We start from the raw sequence: 15963 nt of genomic DNA on the forward strand, positions 1-15963 counted from the left end.
CAGGCTCCACCCAAGGCCCTGACCCTTCAGCACTGCCCCATGTCTGATGGGCAGTGCCAAGGTGCCACCTGGGCATGGGCATTTTGCCCCTTGGGCAGTGTCACTGGGATCAGCCTGGTACAGCCAAGGTGCCTACCCCTCCACCGCCCAATCCCCTGGGGTGGTCCAGGTTGCTCCTGCTGGTTCCTCAAAAGTGAGAAGCTACTGTAAATCCTGCTGGAGCAAAATTGTACTGGTGGGGTGGGAGATACTATTGGGCCTGAAGAATTCAGTCCCAGGCCAAATAATTACATGTAAATAAATTAAAAGCATTTACTCGGTCTTCCTACCAGTTTCCTGCGTGGTCCCAACCATGCCTGATTTCCAGTGGTGGGAGACACGTATGCCTTAGGAACACATGCGTGAATCCCACATGCATGCATCTCCTAACCAAACCCACCAAAATATTGGCAGGTCAGAATGGGAGAATCACCGCTGAATATTTGTGGAAGGGATAGCAATCAAATTTGCTGCTTTGCCCTGGATGTTGTCGAGCTTCTTGAGTGTTGTGGGAGCTGCACTTATCCAACAAGTGGAGAGCATTCCATCACCCCTGTCTTGTGTCTTTTAGATGGTTTTACAGGCTTTGGGGAAACCAGGTGGTGAGTTACTTACAGCAGAATTCCTAGTCTTTGATCTGTTCTTCTAGCTACAGTGTGTGTGTATATATATGTATATATATATATGTGTATATATATATATATATATATATGTATGTATATATATGGTAGTCCAGTTCAGTTTCTGGTCAATGGCAAACCCCTGGATGTTGACACTAAGAGATTCAGCAATGGTAATGTCATTGAATGCCAGATGGCAATGGTTAGATTATCTCCTGCTGGAGATGGTTATTGCTTGGCACTTGTGTGGCACAAATGTCAGCTCAAGCCTGGATATCATCCAGGTCTTGCTGCATTTGGACATAGACTGCCTCAGTATTTGAGGAGTCACAAATTATGCTGAACATTGTGCAGGGAACATCCCTACTTCTGACCTTCTGATGGAAGGGAGGTCATTGATGAAACAGTTGAAGAAAATTGGGTCTAGGGCATTACTCTGAGCAATGCTTGCAATCCTGGAGCTGAGATGATTGACCTCCAACCACCACAGCCATCTTCCTTTGTGTGAGGTATGACTCCAAACAGCAGAGAGTTTTCCCCCTGATTCCCATTGACCCAAGTTTTGCTGGGACTTCTTGATGCCATTCTCAGTCAAATGATGCCCTGATGTCAAGGGCAGTCACTCTCAACTCGCCTCTGGAGTTCAGCCCTTTAGTCCAATTTTGAAACAAAGCTGTAATGAGGACAGGAACTGAGTTACCCTGGCAGAACTCAAACTGAGTGTCCTTGAACAGGATGCTAGGATGCTACTGTGACTTGATGGATTGAGTTATAAGAAGAGACTGAATAGGCTTGGACTTTTTTCTCTGGAGCGTAGGAGGCTAAGGGGTGACCTTATAGAGGTCTAGAAATTAATGAGGGGCATAGACAAGGTAGATAGCCAATATCTTTTCCTAGAGGTAGGGGAATCTATAGGTTTAAGGTGAGAGGGGAGAGATACAAAAGTGTCCAGAGGGGCAATTTTTTCAGAGTGGTGAGTGTCTGGAGCAAGCTACCAGAGGTGGTAGTAATAGAGGCGGGTACAATTTAATCTTTTAAAAAGCATTTAGATAGTTACATGGATAGGTATGGAGGGATATGGGCCAAATGTGGGCAATTGGGATTAGCTTAGGGGTTTTTAACAAAAAAGGGTGGTGTGGACAAATCGGGCCGAAGGGCCTGTTTTTATGCTGTAAAGCTCTATGACTCTAAATGTCATTTGGTAGCACTGTTGATGACTTCTTCCATCACTTTACTGATAATCGAGAGTAATGGGGCAATAATTGGCCAGGTTGGATTTGTCCTGTTTCTTGTGTTAAGGACATTTTCTGGGCAATTTTCCAAATTGCTGGATAGATATCCAATTTTGGAGCTGTACTGGAATAGCTTGGCTGGAAGGGGGGGCAGTGGGTGGTCAACAAGTTCTGGAGCACAAGTCTTCAGTAATATTGTCATGGCCCATAGCCTTTGAAGTTTCTAGTGCCTTCAGTCATTTCTTGATATCACGTGGAGTGAATCGAATTGACTGAAGACTGTCATCTGTCTGGAGGAGGCTGGGATGGATCATCCATTCAACACTTCTAGCCAAAGATTTAACTTTATAAAACATCCCAAGGTGCTTTGCAAAGTGTTATGAAACAAATTTTGATGCCAAGCCACATAAAATATTCAGGCAAATGACCAAAAGCTTGCTCAAAGAGGTAACTTTAAAAGAACTCCTTAAAGCAGGTGGTAGCAGGTATGAAGTAGTGAGGATTGAGGAAGGAATTCCAAAGTTTAGGCCTTCTGCAACTGAGGGGATGACTTCAACAATGGAGTGATTAAAATTGGGGATAGAGGCTAGAGTTGGATGCATTCAGAGATCTTGGAGAGTTATAGGGCTCGAGGGGGTTCCAGAGATTGCACTTGAGGATGTTGAGGGCTTTGAAAACAAGGATGAAAATTTTAAAATTGAAATGCTCCTCAACTAGGAGCTAACTAGGTGAGAAAGTGAATAGGACTTTAGGATACAGACAACAGGATACAGAGTTTTAGGACACAAAGCTTTAGGATACAGTTTTAGGATACAGAGTTTTAAATGAGCTGAATTTATGGATGACAGAAGATGGCAAGCAGGCTATAAGTGTTAGAACAGTCGAGGCTAAAGGTAATAAAATTGCATGAGCAGCAGTTGAGCTGAAACAGGGACCTAGTTGGGCGATGTGGCAATAGATAGTCTTAGCCTTAGTGGTGGTGCAAAAATGTGTTCAGAAGCTCACGTTGAGTCGAATGTGATAGCAATGTTACAATCCCAAGATAATGTGCAATCCCTTATAGTCAAAGTTAGCAGTCTTTTGCCATTTATGAATTAGCTATCAGAACAGCACCGGTTAAAAGAAATAAAACAAGTAAAATTATATGGAAGACAGCAAATGAGGAAATGCATGATGATGCATAACAGTGATTCAATATGGCATGATTTAATTCATAAATTGGTGTATGAATGTTTATTTTGTAATGTGAGATTCTTCCCACTCCTGAACGTGTTTAGCTGGTACAAGATTAAGAGTGAGTATGAGATGGAGCATTGAACTCCAGAATAACACCACTGATGTCAAACTGGCATTTCACACAGTTTGACATCACGATCCATCTGCTCAGCATACTTCTGATGGTCATTCACTGCATGCACTACTGTCCTCACCAATGTGGCATCTGGTGCAAGTTGCTTCCAAAATATGCATGCATGTTGAAACTCTAAAAAGTACTCACAGAGCCCAAAAGAAGGTACCTACCTTGCCAAAACAGTAGGGTGTTCATAAGTAAGTAAAAGTTAAAGTAAAGTTTATTTATTAGGCTTACATTAACACTGCAATGAATTTGTTGTGAAATTTCCCCTAGTTGCCACATTCCGGCGCCTTTTCAGATCAATGCACCTAACCACCATGTCTTTCAGATTGCTGGAGGAAACCGGAGCACCCAGAAGAAACCCACACAGACACAGGGAGAACGTGCAAACTCCGTACAGACAGTGACCTAAGCCGGGAATCAAACCTGGGTCCCTGGCGCTGTGAGGCAGCAGTGCTAACCACTGTGCCGCCGTGCCAGATTTCAGCATTGATAACTATTTCAGATTTCTTTAAACCTGTACGTGAAAATTGACCCTTCTATGTAAAAATGATTAAGGTTGTCTATAAGAAAATATAGAGTTACTGGATAATGTACGTCTTTCTGGGAAGCATGTGGTCATGTCACTCAGAGGGAGCTTGGATCTACAGTGAAGCAGAGTTCTTATTTGAATTATGAATTCATAAAACTGTTGGGAAAGGTAGTTATCAATGTGAATATTTTTAATTCAGTAGGAATATGAGTGGAGTTGTTTCAGCAGTAATCTCCAAATTCTTGATATTTGTATTGCCATAATCAAAGAATTATAAACTCATTGCCCATGTTTACAGAGCTGCACTTTTCTGCTGGCATACTGGATACTTGAGGGAATAAATGATGTCCAAAGTTACCTGCAGTCTTTAATACTTTGTGCCAATGAAAATCAAAAAGTAAAAATAATAAACGTAATTAACCATATTATGGTTATATATAATTTAGAAACAATTGTCCAAAATTGGAATTATCCTTAACTAATTGGCTGTGAAAGACAGCTAATTAATCTAATTTAAAATGATTGCTTCAAAAGGCTGATATGAATGTTTCAAGATCTTGTGTATTAATATTTTATTCCTTTATCAATATTTCAATACAACAGTTAAACCAGATACTTCAATGTACGTGTATGCAAATATTGGCAAACAGTAATTTCCACGCTAATATTTGTAAATTAGTTTCTTTATGTGCAGTTTCATACTTTGGGGCTCCACAAGTTAAATTTAGCCAGAGGTTAGAATGTACTGTTAACAACATTGCCTTAGCCATACCTATTGTGCTCTGTCAAATTCCTCCAAAGCAAACCTATTTAAAATAGATAGGACAAAAATTTAATATAAGCACTTTAAGCATTCATACAGTTATATTGGCAAGTCATTTCTCTCCTTGAGTGGGAAAAATATACAATTTTTAAACAGCTTTTTATAGACAACTTAAAAGTCTGACTTTTGTCATTTGCATTTCCACAGATCAAACATGAATCATTTTTAGAGGATGTCAACAACATTCTGAACTCAGGAGATGTTCCAAATTTGTATGTCTTTGATGAACAGGAGGAAATCTTCAATGCAATGAAACCTGTTGTTCAGGACCTGGGGCAGCAGCCAACCAAGGCCAATATGATGGCTGCATACACAAAACGAGTACGCAATAATATTCATACTGTACTGTGTATGAGGTAAGTTTCCTGGTTATGCCTGCCAAATCAGATTATTCTCATCTGAGTTTTTAAAAAGTACACAAGTCAAATGGCAATCAAGTTCATTCTTCCTGATTAATCCTTAGTACTCTGTTTTCTGAAATTATGTCAAGCGCTATATATTCACTTTCCGGGGATAGAAAAGCTTCTGTTCTCATCTTGGCCCAAGTGGAAGTAGATTTTTTTTCAAATGAATGATGTTTGGGTAGACTACAATCAATACTCAATATATAGTAATTGAGCAGAGAGCAAGTTGCTATCCCAGTTGAAGAATAGTGTTTGGTGCAGAGAAGAAGACATGTTGCCCATTGGGAACCTGGGATGCTCCTCTATTACTGACTAATTTGTTGAGCAATTCTAGTGTACAACATCATGCAGAAAAAGTCTCAGAAGATCAACCTTGTCACTTCAATGACAATACCAAGTCAATGTTTTAAGAGTTTGCTGGTTATTAAACTGAGCCTTCAAATCGGGCTTTCAATCAGTCAGGAGCCATGTTTTATAAATGTTTGAATCCTTGTTAAGTAAGGTGCAAGTCCTTAACTATGAAGAGATAAAATTAATATTTGCAATTAAACATTAGGTAAGATAGAGGAAAAGATAGAACTAGGGATAGCCTCCTGTACAATTTCAGTGGCAAAGTCTATTCACGAATAATCAGCAGTTCCTGGGATTGCTTGCATTGTGGAATAGTTGCATAGTGACAATGTCACTAGACCAGCAATCCAGAGACTTGGATTTATGATCTGGAGATGAGTTTAAATCCCACCACAACTGCAGGAGGAATTTAAACTCAATTCAATTAATTAATTGGCTGTAAAATACTAGGTTTAGTAATCACACCAGTGAAATTCCCAGATTATTATAAAAACTTGTTTGATTCACTAATTTTCTTTGGGGAAGCTGTTGACCCAAGCCAGAAACTCCAAGGTGTTTTGTGAAGTTAGCCCAGTCCCTAAGTTTTACATGTGGTTTACATGTGTGCATAAGGCAGGGACGATTCTCCCCAAAAAATTCAAAGTACTGAATTGGCTGGAAAAATTGTGTAAATCATGATTGTTTTTTCAGTGCGTGTTCCCACACTCTGCATTGCAGAGGTCACAATCATGAATTATCACTAAAAACTCAGGGGCGGGGCCTATTCACACCAGAGTCAGACAGTTCCGGAACTCTGCGTAGTGACCCCGAATTGTCAGATTGCATTTTGCTGGCCAGCTTAATTGCTGGCCAACCACAATGACTCCAACTGTTGCTTGAGCTCTGAAACCTGGAGCTCAAGTTTCTGCAGCTGGCATCACTTCCTTTTCATACGATCATCTAGAACACGGGAAGTGTACATGAACACACATACTACAAGGCATACATTCCATTTGACTGAGCTGCCCTGCTATTTCTTTACTTACATTATGTTAACTGTAATCTATTTTGGATTACTTGTATTACTTTACCAACTATGGCTATTCCTTCCTCTTATTTCACACGCTGCTTTTTTCACATCCTGCCCCTTATGCTGAGCATTTACCTGCTAGTCCACTCACTGTTTCCTGCGACATCACAGTTGTCTTTTCTTTTCCACTGCTTCATTACAGCAGCTGATATACTCACCAAAGATGAAAAAGTTAGAAAGCAAAAGAGCACCTGGTGGCACAATGGTTTGCACTGCTGCCTCACAGCATCAGGGACCCAGGTTCAATTCCAGCCCCAGGTCACTGTCTGTGTGGAGTTTGCATGTTCTCCCCGTGTCTTTGTTGGTTTCCTCCAGGTGCTCCAGTTTCCTCCCACAGTACAAAGATGTGCAGGTTAGGTTGATTAGCTATGCTAAATTTCCCCTTAGTGTCGGAGGATTAGCAGGGTAAATGTGTGGTGTTATGGGAATAAGGCTTGGGTGGGATTCAGACTCGATGGGCTGAATGACCTCCTTCTGTACTGTAGGGATTCTATGATTCCCTTTGTTCCAAGTTCCCAAATTTACTCACTGTGTCTCACTCAGATGATGTCTCACCCAGTGTTTGTGTGTCCTCCCAAAGCTTTCTTCCTGAGCCCATGTATTCTTTCAATAATTTATCTTCCAAGAATGTTATATCTAATGTCCGCAACTTTGGTGACAATGCTGTAAGCAAACAAACTGGCACAAAATCCTCTTAAAGGATATGGCCATGCACCATCTCCTTTCATCCACAGATGGACTGAGCTATCTGCCGACTTGTTTAAGTAAATAACATAGTTTTTACATTGCTGATCTGTATGAATGTTTCTCCAGCCTTTAGGGAAGTTGTGGAAACCCAAAATGTATTTACTCATCTTAACTTTTACACAAGTGAGCTTGGTTGTCTTTTTAGTATTGCCACCCTAAATAATCAGACTCGTTGGCACAGGCAGTTCTACTTGCCTTATTTTTTCATGGGATGTGAGAGTTGCCCACAACTCCTAATTGCCCTTGTGAATGTGATAAGGTGCCTTCTTGAACCATTGCAGTTCATTGGAATGTAGAAAATGCTGGAAAAGCTCAGCAAGTTTGGCAGGGTCTGTGGAAAGAGAAACAGAGTTAACGTTTCAAGTCCATAGTATTTTGTTTCTAGTTTACTGTTCATCTGGTGTAGGTTCACCTACAGTGCTATTAAGAATGTTTCTATGTTATATCAGCTTGTGATTGAGTTTCAGCTTTGTTAAATAGAAATATTTTGTGAACTAATCTAGAACACCAGGATCTAAGTCACCCATTAAAATGGCCTATTAACTGTGTTGGTCACCTAGCTTTTGGTAAATCCCACTACTTGATTATGTAATTGCCAGTTAAAAGGTGATATTTTGTCCAAGTAATTTTGATCACAATCTGCTGTGTTTTCATGCCCCCAGTCCAATTGGAGAAGTGTTCAGAGCTCGTCTGCGCCAATTCCCATCTCTTGTGACATGCTGTACCATTGATTGGTTTAATGAATGGCCAACTGAAGCACTCATGTCCGTTGCTAATACCCACTTAGGGGAACTGCCGGAGCTCGAGACCAGGCCAGATGTCCTGAGTGCACTGGTGAGTCTTTAATACAAATTTATGCTTTACATTTTCTTGTTTAAGTTTGCATGCAAAACATGGGTTTCTTCATTTCTTCCCTCAAGGTCAAGATGTGTGTCTCTATTCACCAAACTGTTGCAAAGAAGTCCCTGCAGTATCGGAGTGAGCTTTCAAGATACAACTACATCACACCCAAGAGCTACCTGGACTTACTCAGCCTCTTCTCCGTGCTGATTGGTATGAAGATACAAATGCTGAAAAATGACAGAAACAGGATGAAAGGTGGCCTGGACAAGGTGATATACTCAATGTCATACATAATACTGCAGCAAATTGCTCAATCCATAATATTATATCATTCATGGGATTTGGGCATTGCTCATCCTTGAAGGCAGTTAAGAGTCAACCACTTTGCTGTGGATTTGGAATCACATTTGGGTCAGTCGACAGATTTCCTTTCCTGAAGGCCATTAGTGAAACAGAAGGGTTTTTACAACATTGACAGTGGTTTCATAGTCATCATTAGACAATTAATTCCAGATTTTTATTGAATTCTGATTTCACCATCTGCTGAGATGGGATTTGAACCTTGGTTCCCAAGGCATTACCCTAGGTCTTCTGGATTAGTTGTCCAGTGACAATACCACTATGCCCCTGCTTCCCCAGTAGGAAATAACCGCAGCAGAATGTTTGCTATTGTTCTTCCATGGTCAGTGTTGAGTTTCCTGCTGACAGCAAAGTGATAGCTTGCTTGACACCACATGGCAGAGTGCCCAGAAAAAAAATATGAGACTGCACTTGTCCTGGACCCCTGGATCATTAGAAAAGAACTGCAGATAAAATTTTTCCTCCTTCTACTCTACCCTTCCAGAATGTTGCACTTCAACCTGTACTTATGGAAGATCACAGCTATGGCCCTGAGAAAACTACATTCTGACACCACTGGCAAATGCTCTGCTAGCTATAGGCCTGGGCCTGTAGTCTGTGGCTTTCCCAGACCATGTAAATTAGGAGACCCCTTAATATGTGAGGCAACTTCTATTCACACAATAGTGGAAGATCACAGGTGCGATTTTCCCAGCCCGCTATGCTGCTCAAGTAGAGCAGTGGGCTGGGAAATACCGGTGGGAGGGCTGAAACTGGAATCGCGACTGCTGCCTAACTTTCCTGGGCCTTTTTGTATGACATAATCAACCTTGTGCTAAGAAACAGTACAAGCTGTTACACTGTCAAAAGCCAATTTGAATCTCATTAGCGAGCCGAAGATGGTATCGTGTTCGGGAAGCTGGCAATTGTTGGAGGGGGAGGTTATTAGGGAGGCTGGTGATCGGGAGGCCAGTGATCAGGGGAGGCAGTGTGCACTGCGCAAGCGCTGATCTCATTACTGTGAGATCAGCCAAAAATTCAACCAACTAAGTTCACCCAAAAAACAGACCGGAAAACTGTTTTCCCACCCATTGGACACTTAGTTTTTTGGGGGGAGAATCACCTCCCACGTGTAGTACAAGTTTCTGCAGATTTTAATTCAAATTGAGAATTTGTTTCCTATCACTTCAGTGCCCAGTATGATTGCTCATGGAACAATATTTCTACACTAAAGCATTAGCTTTAGATCATTGACTGTTTTGCAGGGACATTTTTCGACCTGAATTCCATTCATTGAAATCTTTTCTGAATCTTTACTTGTTTTCTGTTGTAGCTTCTGCGCACTGCAGAAGATGTGGCTAAAATGCAGGAAGAGTTGGAATCAATGAGACCCCTTCTAGAGGAGGCAGCACAAGACACTATAATAACCATGGAAAAAATAAAGGTACAGCAAATTTAATATGTTGCTGAACATTTCCTAAACAGAATCTGCAAGAGAAGCAACTCTTATGTTGACAAGGGATTCAATTCCAGAAATGTTCATGTAGGTTCATACAAGTATAGGTTCATACTCGTGCTCCTATTTCTTATGTTCTTATGTTCTTAAATTGGCAGACGGAAAAGAGCTACTTGGTCTATCAAGCCTGCTGCACAGCATTGTGGCTGAAAGATCATGACTAAACTCTTCCTCACAGCCACATAATTTATTGGGATAGGAAAAAAGCTGAGAAAACTGTGGGCCATTAAAGGAAAAAGTACCTGGAAAATTCCCCTAACTCTCTCAACTGATCAAAAGCATTTGGGAAAATGGACTAAATATTCTCAAAGTCAGTTTTTGTTCATATGATCCTTACCTTAATTAAAATAGATTCAGCTTCTTTTGGAAGACACAAAATCTTTTTTGTTTGTTCTGTGTTTCCAGAACATTTTTCTTAACATTTGCAGTTTTGCTTTTTATAATCTATACTGCTTGCATTACTAATATTTACTTCGCTCATAGTCTGACAGTGCTGTACATAACTTTTCAGTACATAATAATGCAAGATATATTGGCAAGGACTTTGATCAACAATGGGTATTTTAAGACCAATTCCACACACTTAGCAGGGAGCCCTTACAATCAGCTTCACAACCAGGTTAGACTGTGCAATTAAACTTGATATTTGCAATATAATTAGTATTAATCAGCTAAGAGGGTTGCATAGAAACATAGAAACTGGAAGCAGGAGCAGGTCATTCGACCCTTCAAGCCTGCTCCGCCATTCATCTTGAACGTGAGTGATCATCAAATTCAATATCCTGATCTCCCTTCTCTCCATATCCCTTGATCTTTTTAACCCCAAGAGCTATATCTAATTTCTTGAAATCAGATAATGTTTTGGCTACATTCTGTGGTAGTGAATTCTACATATTCACCACCCTCTGGGTGAAGAAATTTCTCCTCACCTCAGTTCTAAAAGGTTTACTCCTTATCCTCACACTATGACCCCTAGTTCTGGTCTTCCCCACCATTCTTTCTAAATCTACCCTGTCTAACTCTGTTAGAATTTTATAAGTTTCTATGAGATCCTCTCTCACTCTTCTAAACTCCTAATGGACTTAGTCTGTCCTCACTTGACAGATTGCTATCCCCAGAATCAGCTTGGTAAACCTTTGCTTACTCCCTTTATGGCAAGGACATCCTTCCTCAGAGAAGGACACCAAAACTGCACACAATAGTCCAGATGTAGCCTCACCAACATTCTATATAATTGCAGCAAAACATCCCTATCCCTGTAGTCTGGCTGTGAAGGCCAACATACCATTTGCTTTATTTACTGTCTGCTACACTTGTGAACTTACTTTCAGTGACTGATGCACGAGGACACCAAGGTCTCGCAGGGTATCCAGCTTTGTCAATTTATACCCATTGAAATAATAATCTGTCTTCCTATATTTGCTACCAAAGTTGATAATGTCAGATTTATCCACATATACCCACACTCAGCCTGTCCAAATCATGCTGAAGCATCTCTACATCCTCCTCGCAGCTCATCCTCCCACGCAACTTTGTATCATCTGCAAATTTGGAGATAATACATTCAGTTCCCTCTTCCAATTCATTAATATATAATGTGAACATTATAGCACAGACTCGCACGGAACCCCACTAGACACTGACTGGCAATCAGAAAAAGACCCTTTTATATCGACTCTTTGCTTCCTATCTGCAAACCAGGTTTCTATCCATCTCAAGACATTACGTACAAGCCCATGTGCTTTAACTTTACATAGTAGTCCATTATGTGAGACCTTGTCGAAAGCCTTCTGAAAGTCTAAATAAACCACATCCACTCGTTCTCCTTGGTCAATTCTACTAATTACATCCTCAAAGAATTCCAATAGATTAGGGGGAGTGTCAAAGATTCACCAAATTTGGACCATTTTGATTTTTGAGAAAACTTTGATCCTGGTGCCAGAGCTCCCATCAGCAACCTGAGAGAGTTTTGGGAACATAAACTATTGTTTATCAAAAACTGGATTGCCCATATCTTATCCCACATGCCCTGCTCACCCTCATTCCTGTCCTCAATAACCTATGTTTGATCCTAGTCCTCTAAATCTTAAATTTTGCACCTTGTCTCTGAAATAATTCCTCAGAAGTCAGTGTCCATTCACCAGATTTCCTTTATTTACAAATTCTATTCTACTCCTACGCCAGAATTCTATCGCCTCACCTGCCATGGAATCAGAGTGGGCGAGGGATGGAGAACAGAAATGTCTGTTTATCTCGAATGGGGATTTCTGGCCTTGCTCAAATGAGGCCGTAAAATCCCGCCCTAGAGTGCTTCAGGCACAAGTCCAAAACAGAAATGTCAGTGGATCTGACATATACAAGGCAGACTTCCTGATTGGACAGGCAATTATGACTTTAGTCATGGAACTCGTACTCCAAGAGGCCAACTTAATGGACCGCATTAAAGTCATTACAATCACTTACCGTATCTAAATTCTCCAACCCTCCATGCCGCCAATTTATGTTTCTTTTACAACCTCCATCATTTCTCCCACAATTGGAATTCAACCTGTTGCACCCCTCATTTTTTGAGATCTTGAAAAGTCTATCTCTGGCGAAACTTTTAGTCACCGCCCCCCCCAATATTTCTTCAAAGTTTTAAAGTTTATTTATAGTTTGTTTAGTGTTACAAGTAGGCTTACATTAACACTGCAATGAAGTTACCATGAAAATCCCCTAATTGCCACTCTGTGCTGCTTGTTTGGGTTCATTGAGAGGGAATTTAGCATGACCAATACACCTAACCAGCCGTCTTTCAAACTGTGGAAGGAAATCAGAGCATCCAATCAGACACGGTTCTGGCAGCCTTTCCTGTTGGCCAGAATAGCAGGAACCCATGTCAGATTCTGCACTTGGAACCTCATTAATAATGCACAGGTGAGTTCCCCTCTGAATCTCCAGGTGGTCCAGCAGCTAATTAATTGTCCAGGTCCCAGTGTCATATTTAAACACCACTCCAGCACACTTTATATCACTCTCTCCAGCCACCTGCCTTCATCAGATCATGCTGAATATCAGAAACCTAGACAAAAAAGGATTAACAGCCTCAGAAGAAGTCTGTTCCTCATTTCAACCACCCTCCCCCTCAGCCAATCACCCGCAAAGTTCCCATGTCCCACTTGAACCTTTATCGACCACATTGGGAATCTTCATGTATCCTCTTGCAGTAAACAAAGTGGTTTCCTTTGACCCCCTTGCTTGTGAGCTTTTCATACAGCCTTGTCGGGGTCCAGCTTCTGTCCCTCCCCTCAGTCTTCCACCTGCCATCCATTATTCATTTTCTTTATCCACCTCTATGTTTCTCTGCCTGCCATCATAAGCTGTCACTATTCTTCCCAACTCTTTGCACAATCTTCCTCTCACATTGCTCCCTTGTCCTTATCAGGCGATCATTCCGCTGGCTTCATCCTACACTCCATCCCTGGTCGAACTTCAAACGTTTGTTGTTTGAAACTGCTGTGTTAGTGTGAGTGGGCGAAACGACCACTACGGACTCAGGGTGTAGTTCAATAAAGGCACAGCTTTATTTTCTTTTATATCGACGGAGGTGCAGTCAGGACATACAATCGGACTGTTCCGAAAGCACCCTACAAGCCCATTGTAACGGGCTATACTTATACCTGAACTTCGGTGTAGTATGCGATTTAAATGCTAACACTTTATTTACAGTATTCGACTTTAGCCATCCTGTCTTGATGTTTTCGAGTGTTAGGATGATTGCTTTAAGTGTGTGTTAATTGTTTTTGTCTGATTGGTTATTAATGGTCTAGAATCTCTGGGGTTTGAACAATGGGTGTGTGATTGATCTCAAAGATTTTGGGGGGTCAGGGATGTTTCCTTAGCTATGCTAATTTTTAGGTGTCTCCATAGGTTGTTTGACTGGTTTAGAAGTGCTGATTTAGTGGGGTGGGGATGTGTTTCTTAATTTAGTTCCTGTAGGTGCCATCCTGTCCAGCTTCCCTTGTGTGCTAGCCCTAATTTGTATTCTAAAAGCATGCTCTTGCCTGCTAATCTGTGTCTGTTACTTTGTGATTTTTAGTGGAGAGGCTCTGAGTGTAATTTTAGCCTGCTTCCATATTGTGTGCCCAATTTCATAAAATTTGTTGTCCGATAACAGTTGCATGAGTCCCATAGAACAGATAGACTGTGGTGTGTAGCACCAGGTAGAAGGAGACCTCTGTACACCTTGAACCCAGGCACTGCTGATAGGTGGCACTGGAGAGTCCATAGGTCCAGCAGTATGATGCTGTCCATGAAAACCTGCTCGCATGGAGATGGAGGGCAGTAACCAGTCCACGCTGATAGAATGGTGTGCAGTGAATCAGGAGCAGTGCAACACTATGGCAGAAAGGCTTTGTTGCACTCACCCCAAAGTCTCTTGCCAACTCACTCTTGCGCCCACCACTCTAACATTCGGGCTTTAGACCAATGTTATTTCATGTTGGCATGATGCAAAATTGAAAGGCCTGATGGGATGCTGTTGGGCAGCTTTTTTAATAAGCATTTATGAGATGCAAATATTGCAAATTACTTTCACAATACCAGCCAACAGGAAGACCAACTCGCCACTGGGAGAATTGCGACATGGTTTTACGCCAGCTCCCACTCAATTCTCCGTCCGAAGGCTTTAGACTTCTCAGTATTCAATTGGAAGCAATTTCTGCTCATCCAGTGCTGGATATCAGAGAACCATAGAATCCCTACAGTGCAGAAGGAGGCTATTTGGCCCATTGTGTCTGTACCAACTCTCCACAAGAGCATCTTGCCTAAGCCCACCCTTAACTCCATAACCCCATGCATTTACCATGGCTAATCCATTGAACCTACACACATTTGGACACTAAGAGCCAATTTTGCATGGCCAATCTCCCTTACATACAGATCTTTGGGCTGTGGGAGGTGCTACAATCATTCCAGTTAAAATGCTGACAGTTATTAGATGTGAAGATATGACAATCAATCCTAACCAGAAATCCTACTGTCACTCTTACACTGAAACATTTCTTTTTCAATTTATGATGTCAAAATGCAACACTGTCAACATTGTGAAGTTTGCACATTCTCCCCATGTCTGCGTGGGGTTCCTCCGAGTGCTCCGGTTTCCTCCCACAGTCCAAAGTTGTGCAGATTAGGTTGATTGGCTGTGCCAAATTGTCCCTTAATATCCCAAGATGTCTATATTGGATGCATTAGCCATGATATATATGTAGGGTTATGGGATAGGGTAGTGGAGAGGGGAAATGAGGCTGTAAGTTTTTCCTAGTCATATCCTGTAGTAACACCTGCAGTAAATCCCAGATGAAGACTCCCAAGAAGCAGAGGAACAGCCGCAATTTCTCGCTGGGTACCTTCTCTATTAACGATTTGGCCATCTTACCAACATCACTTTCTGAGGGCAACCTGTAATCCAACATGCAGAATGTCCCTGCTTTTGGCCCTCTTCTAACCACCCCCCCCACCCCCTCCTCCCCACCACAAGGTTGACCATGGCACAAACACACTTCAAGGACAGTTCCATGGCAACAGTCTTAGCTGTTCCTATCAACTCTCACATGTGCCCGGATCCCATTCCACCCCCCTCTCCAACCAGTTAGAGCAAAAACTAGCACTTGCACAAAACCCCATATCCTCACACCACAAACTGCAGCCATCACTTTCTTTAGACTTTCAGGTACTCCTTTGGAGAGAAGTTTCTGTGTCTGGCGAAAAGTAACTGGCGTGACTGCATCCCAGATGAAGGGGTCCTGCAGTGATATTTGGGCTAGTCAGGTAGTTTGATACAAGAGCACTGTGTGGAAGTGCTAGTGGCTGCGGCACACTAGCGCTCTTCTCACAGCACACCATTGTGCAATATCATAAGCACTGGAAACCACTGGTATATAGTTGAAAGATTTGGCAAAATGTCCACCAAGCCCAAAACTGATCTGATCTTTGACACATTCCTTGGATCTAGAGCTTCCTTAATAACTTGAACTTTCCCTTCCACAAGAGATGAGCCTTGTGCTATGATATTATAACCTAGATACTCCATGCTTTGTGCCTGGAAAATGTACTT

At 41.6% G+C, this 15963-nt stretch overlaps 1 protein-coding gene across 1 annotated transcript in view; it reads left to right on the top strand.

Moving 5' to 3' along the window:
• Nucleotides 1–15963, top strand: part of dnah1 (dynein, axonemal, heavy chain 1) — a 537372-nt gene that overhangs the window by 370870 nt on the left and 150539 nt on the right. The window contains exons 51-54 of the mRNA XM_080184401.1: nt 4748–4956; nt 7834–8005; nt 8092–8283; nt 9687–9797. Of these exons, the coding sequence (XP_080040527.1) occupies nt 4748–4956; nt 7834–8005; nt 8092–8283; nt 9687–9797 (684 nt within the window). The remainder of the gene's footprint in view (nt 1–4747; nt 4957–7833; nt 8006–8091; nt 8284–9686; nt 9798–15963) is intronic.

Source organism: Carcharhinus amblyrhynchos, chromosome 3, assembly GCF_965287045.1.
Source record: "Carcharhinus amblyrhynchos chromosome 3, sCarAmb.v2.hapA, whole genome shotgun sequence".
Taxonomy (NCBI): domain Eukaryota; kingdom Metazoa; phylum Chordata; class Chondrichthyes; order Carcharhiniformes; family Carcharhinidae; genus Carcharhinus; species Carcharhinus amblyrhynchos.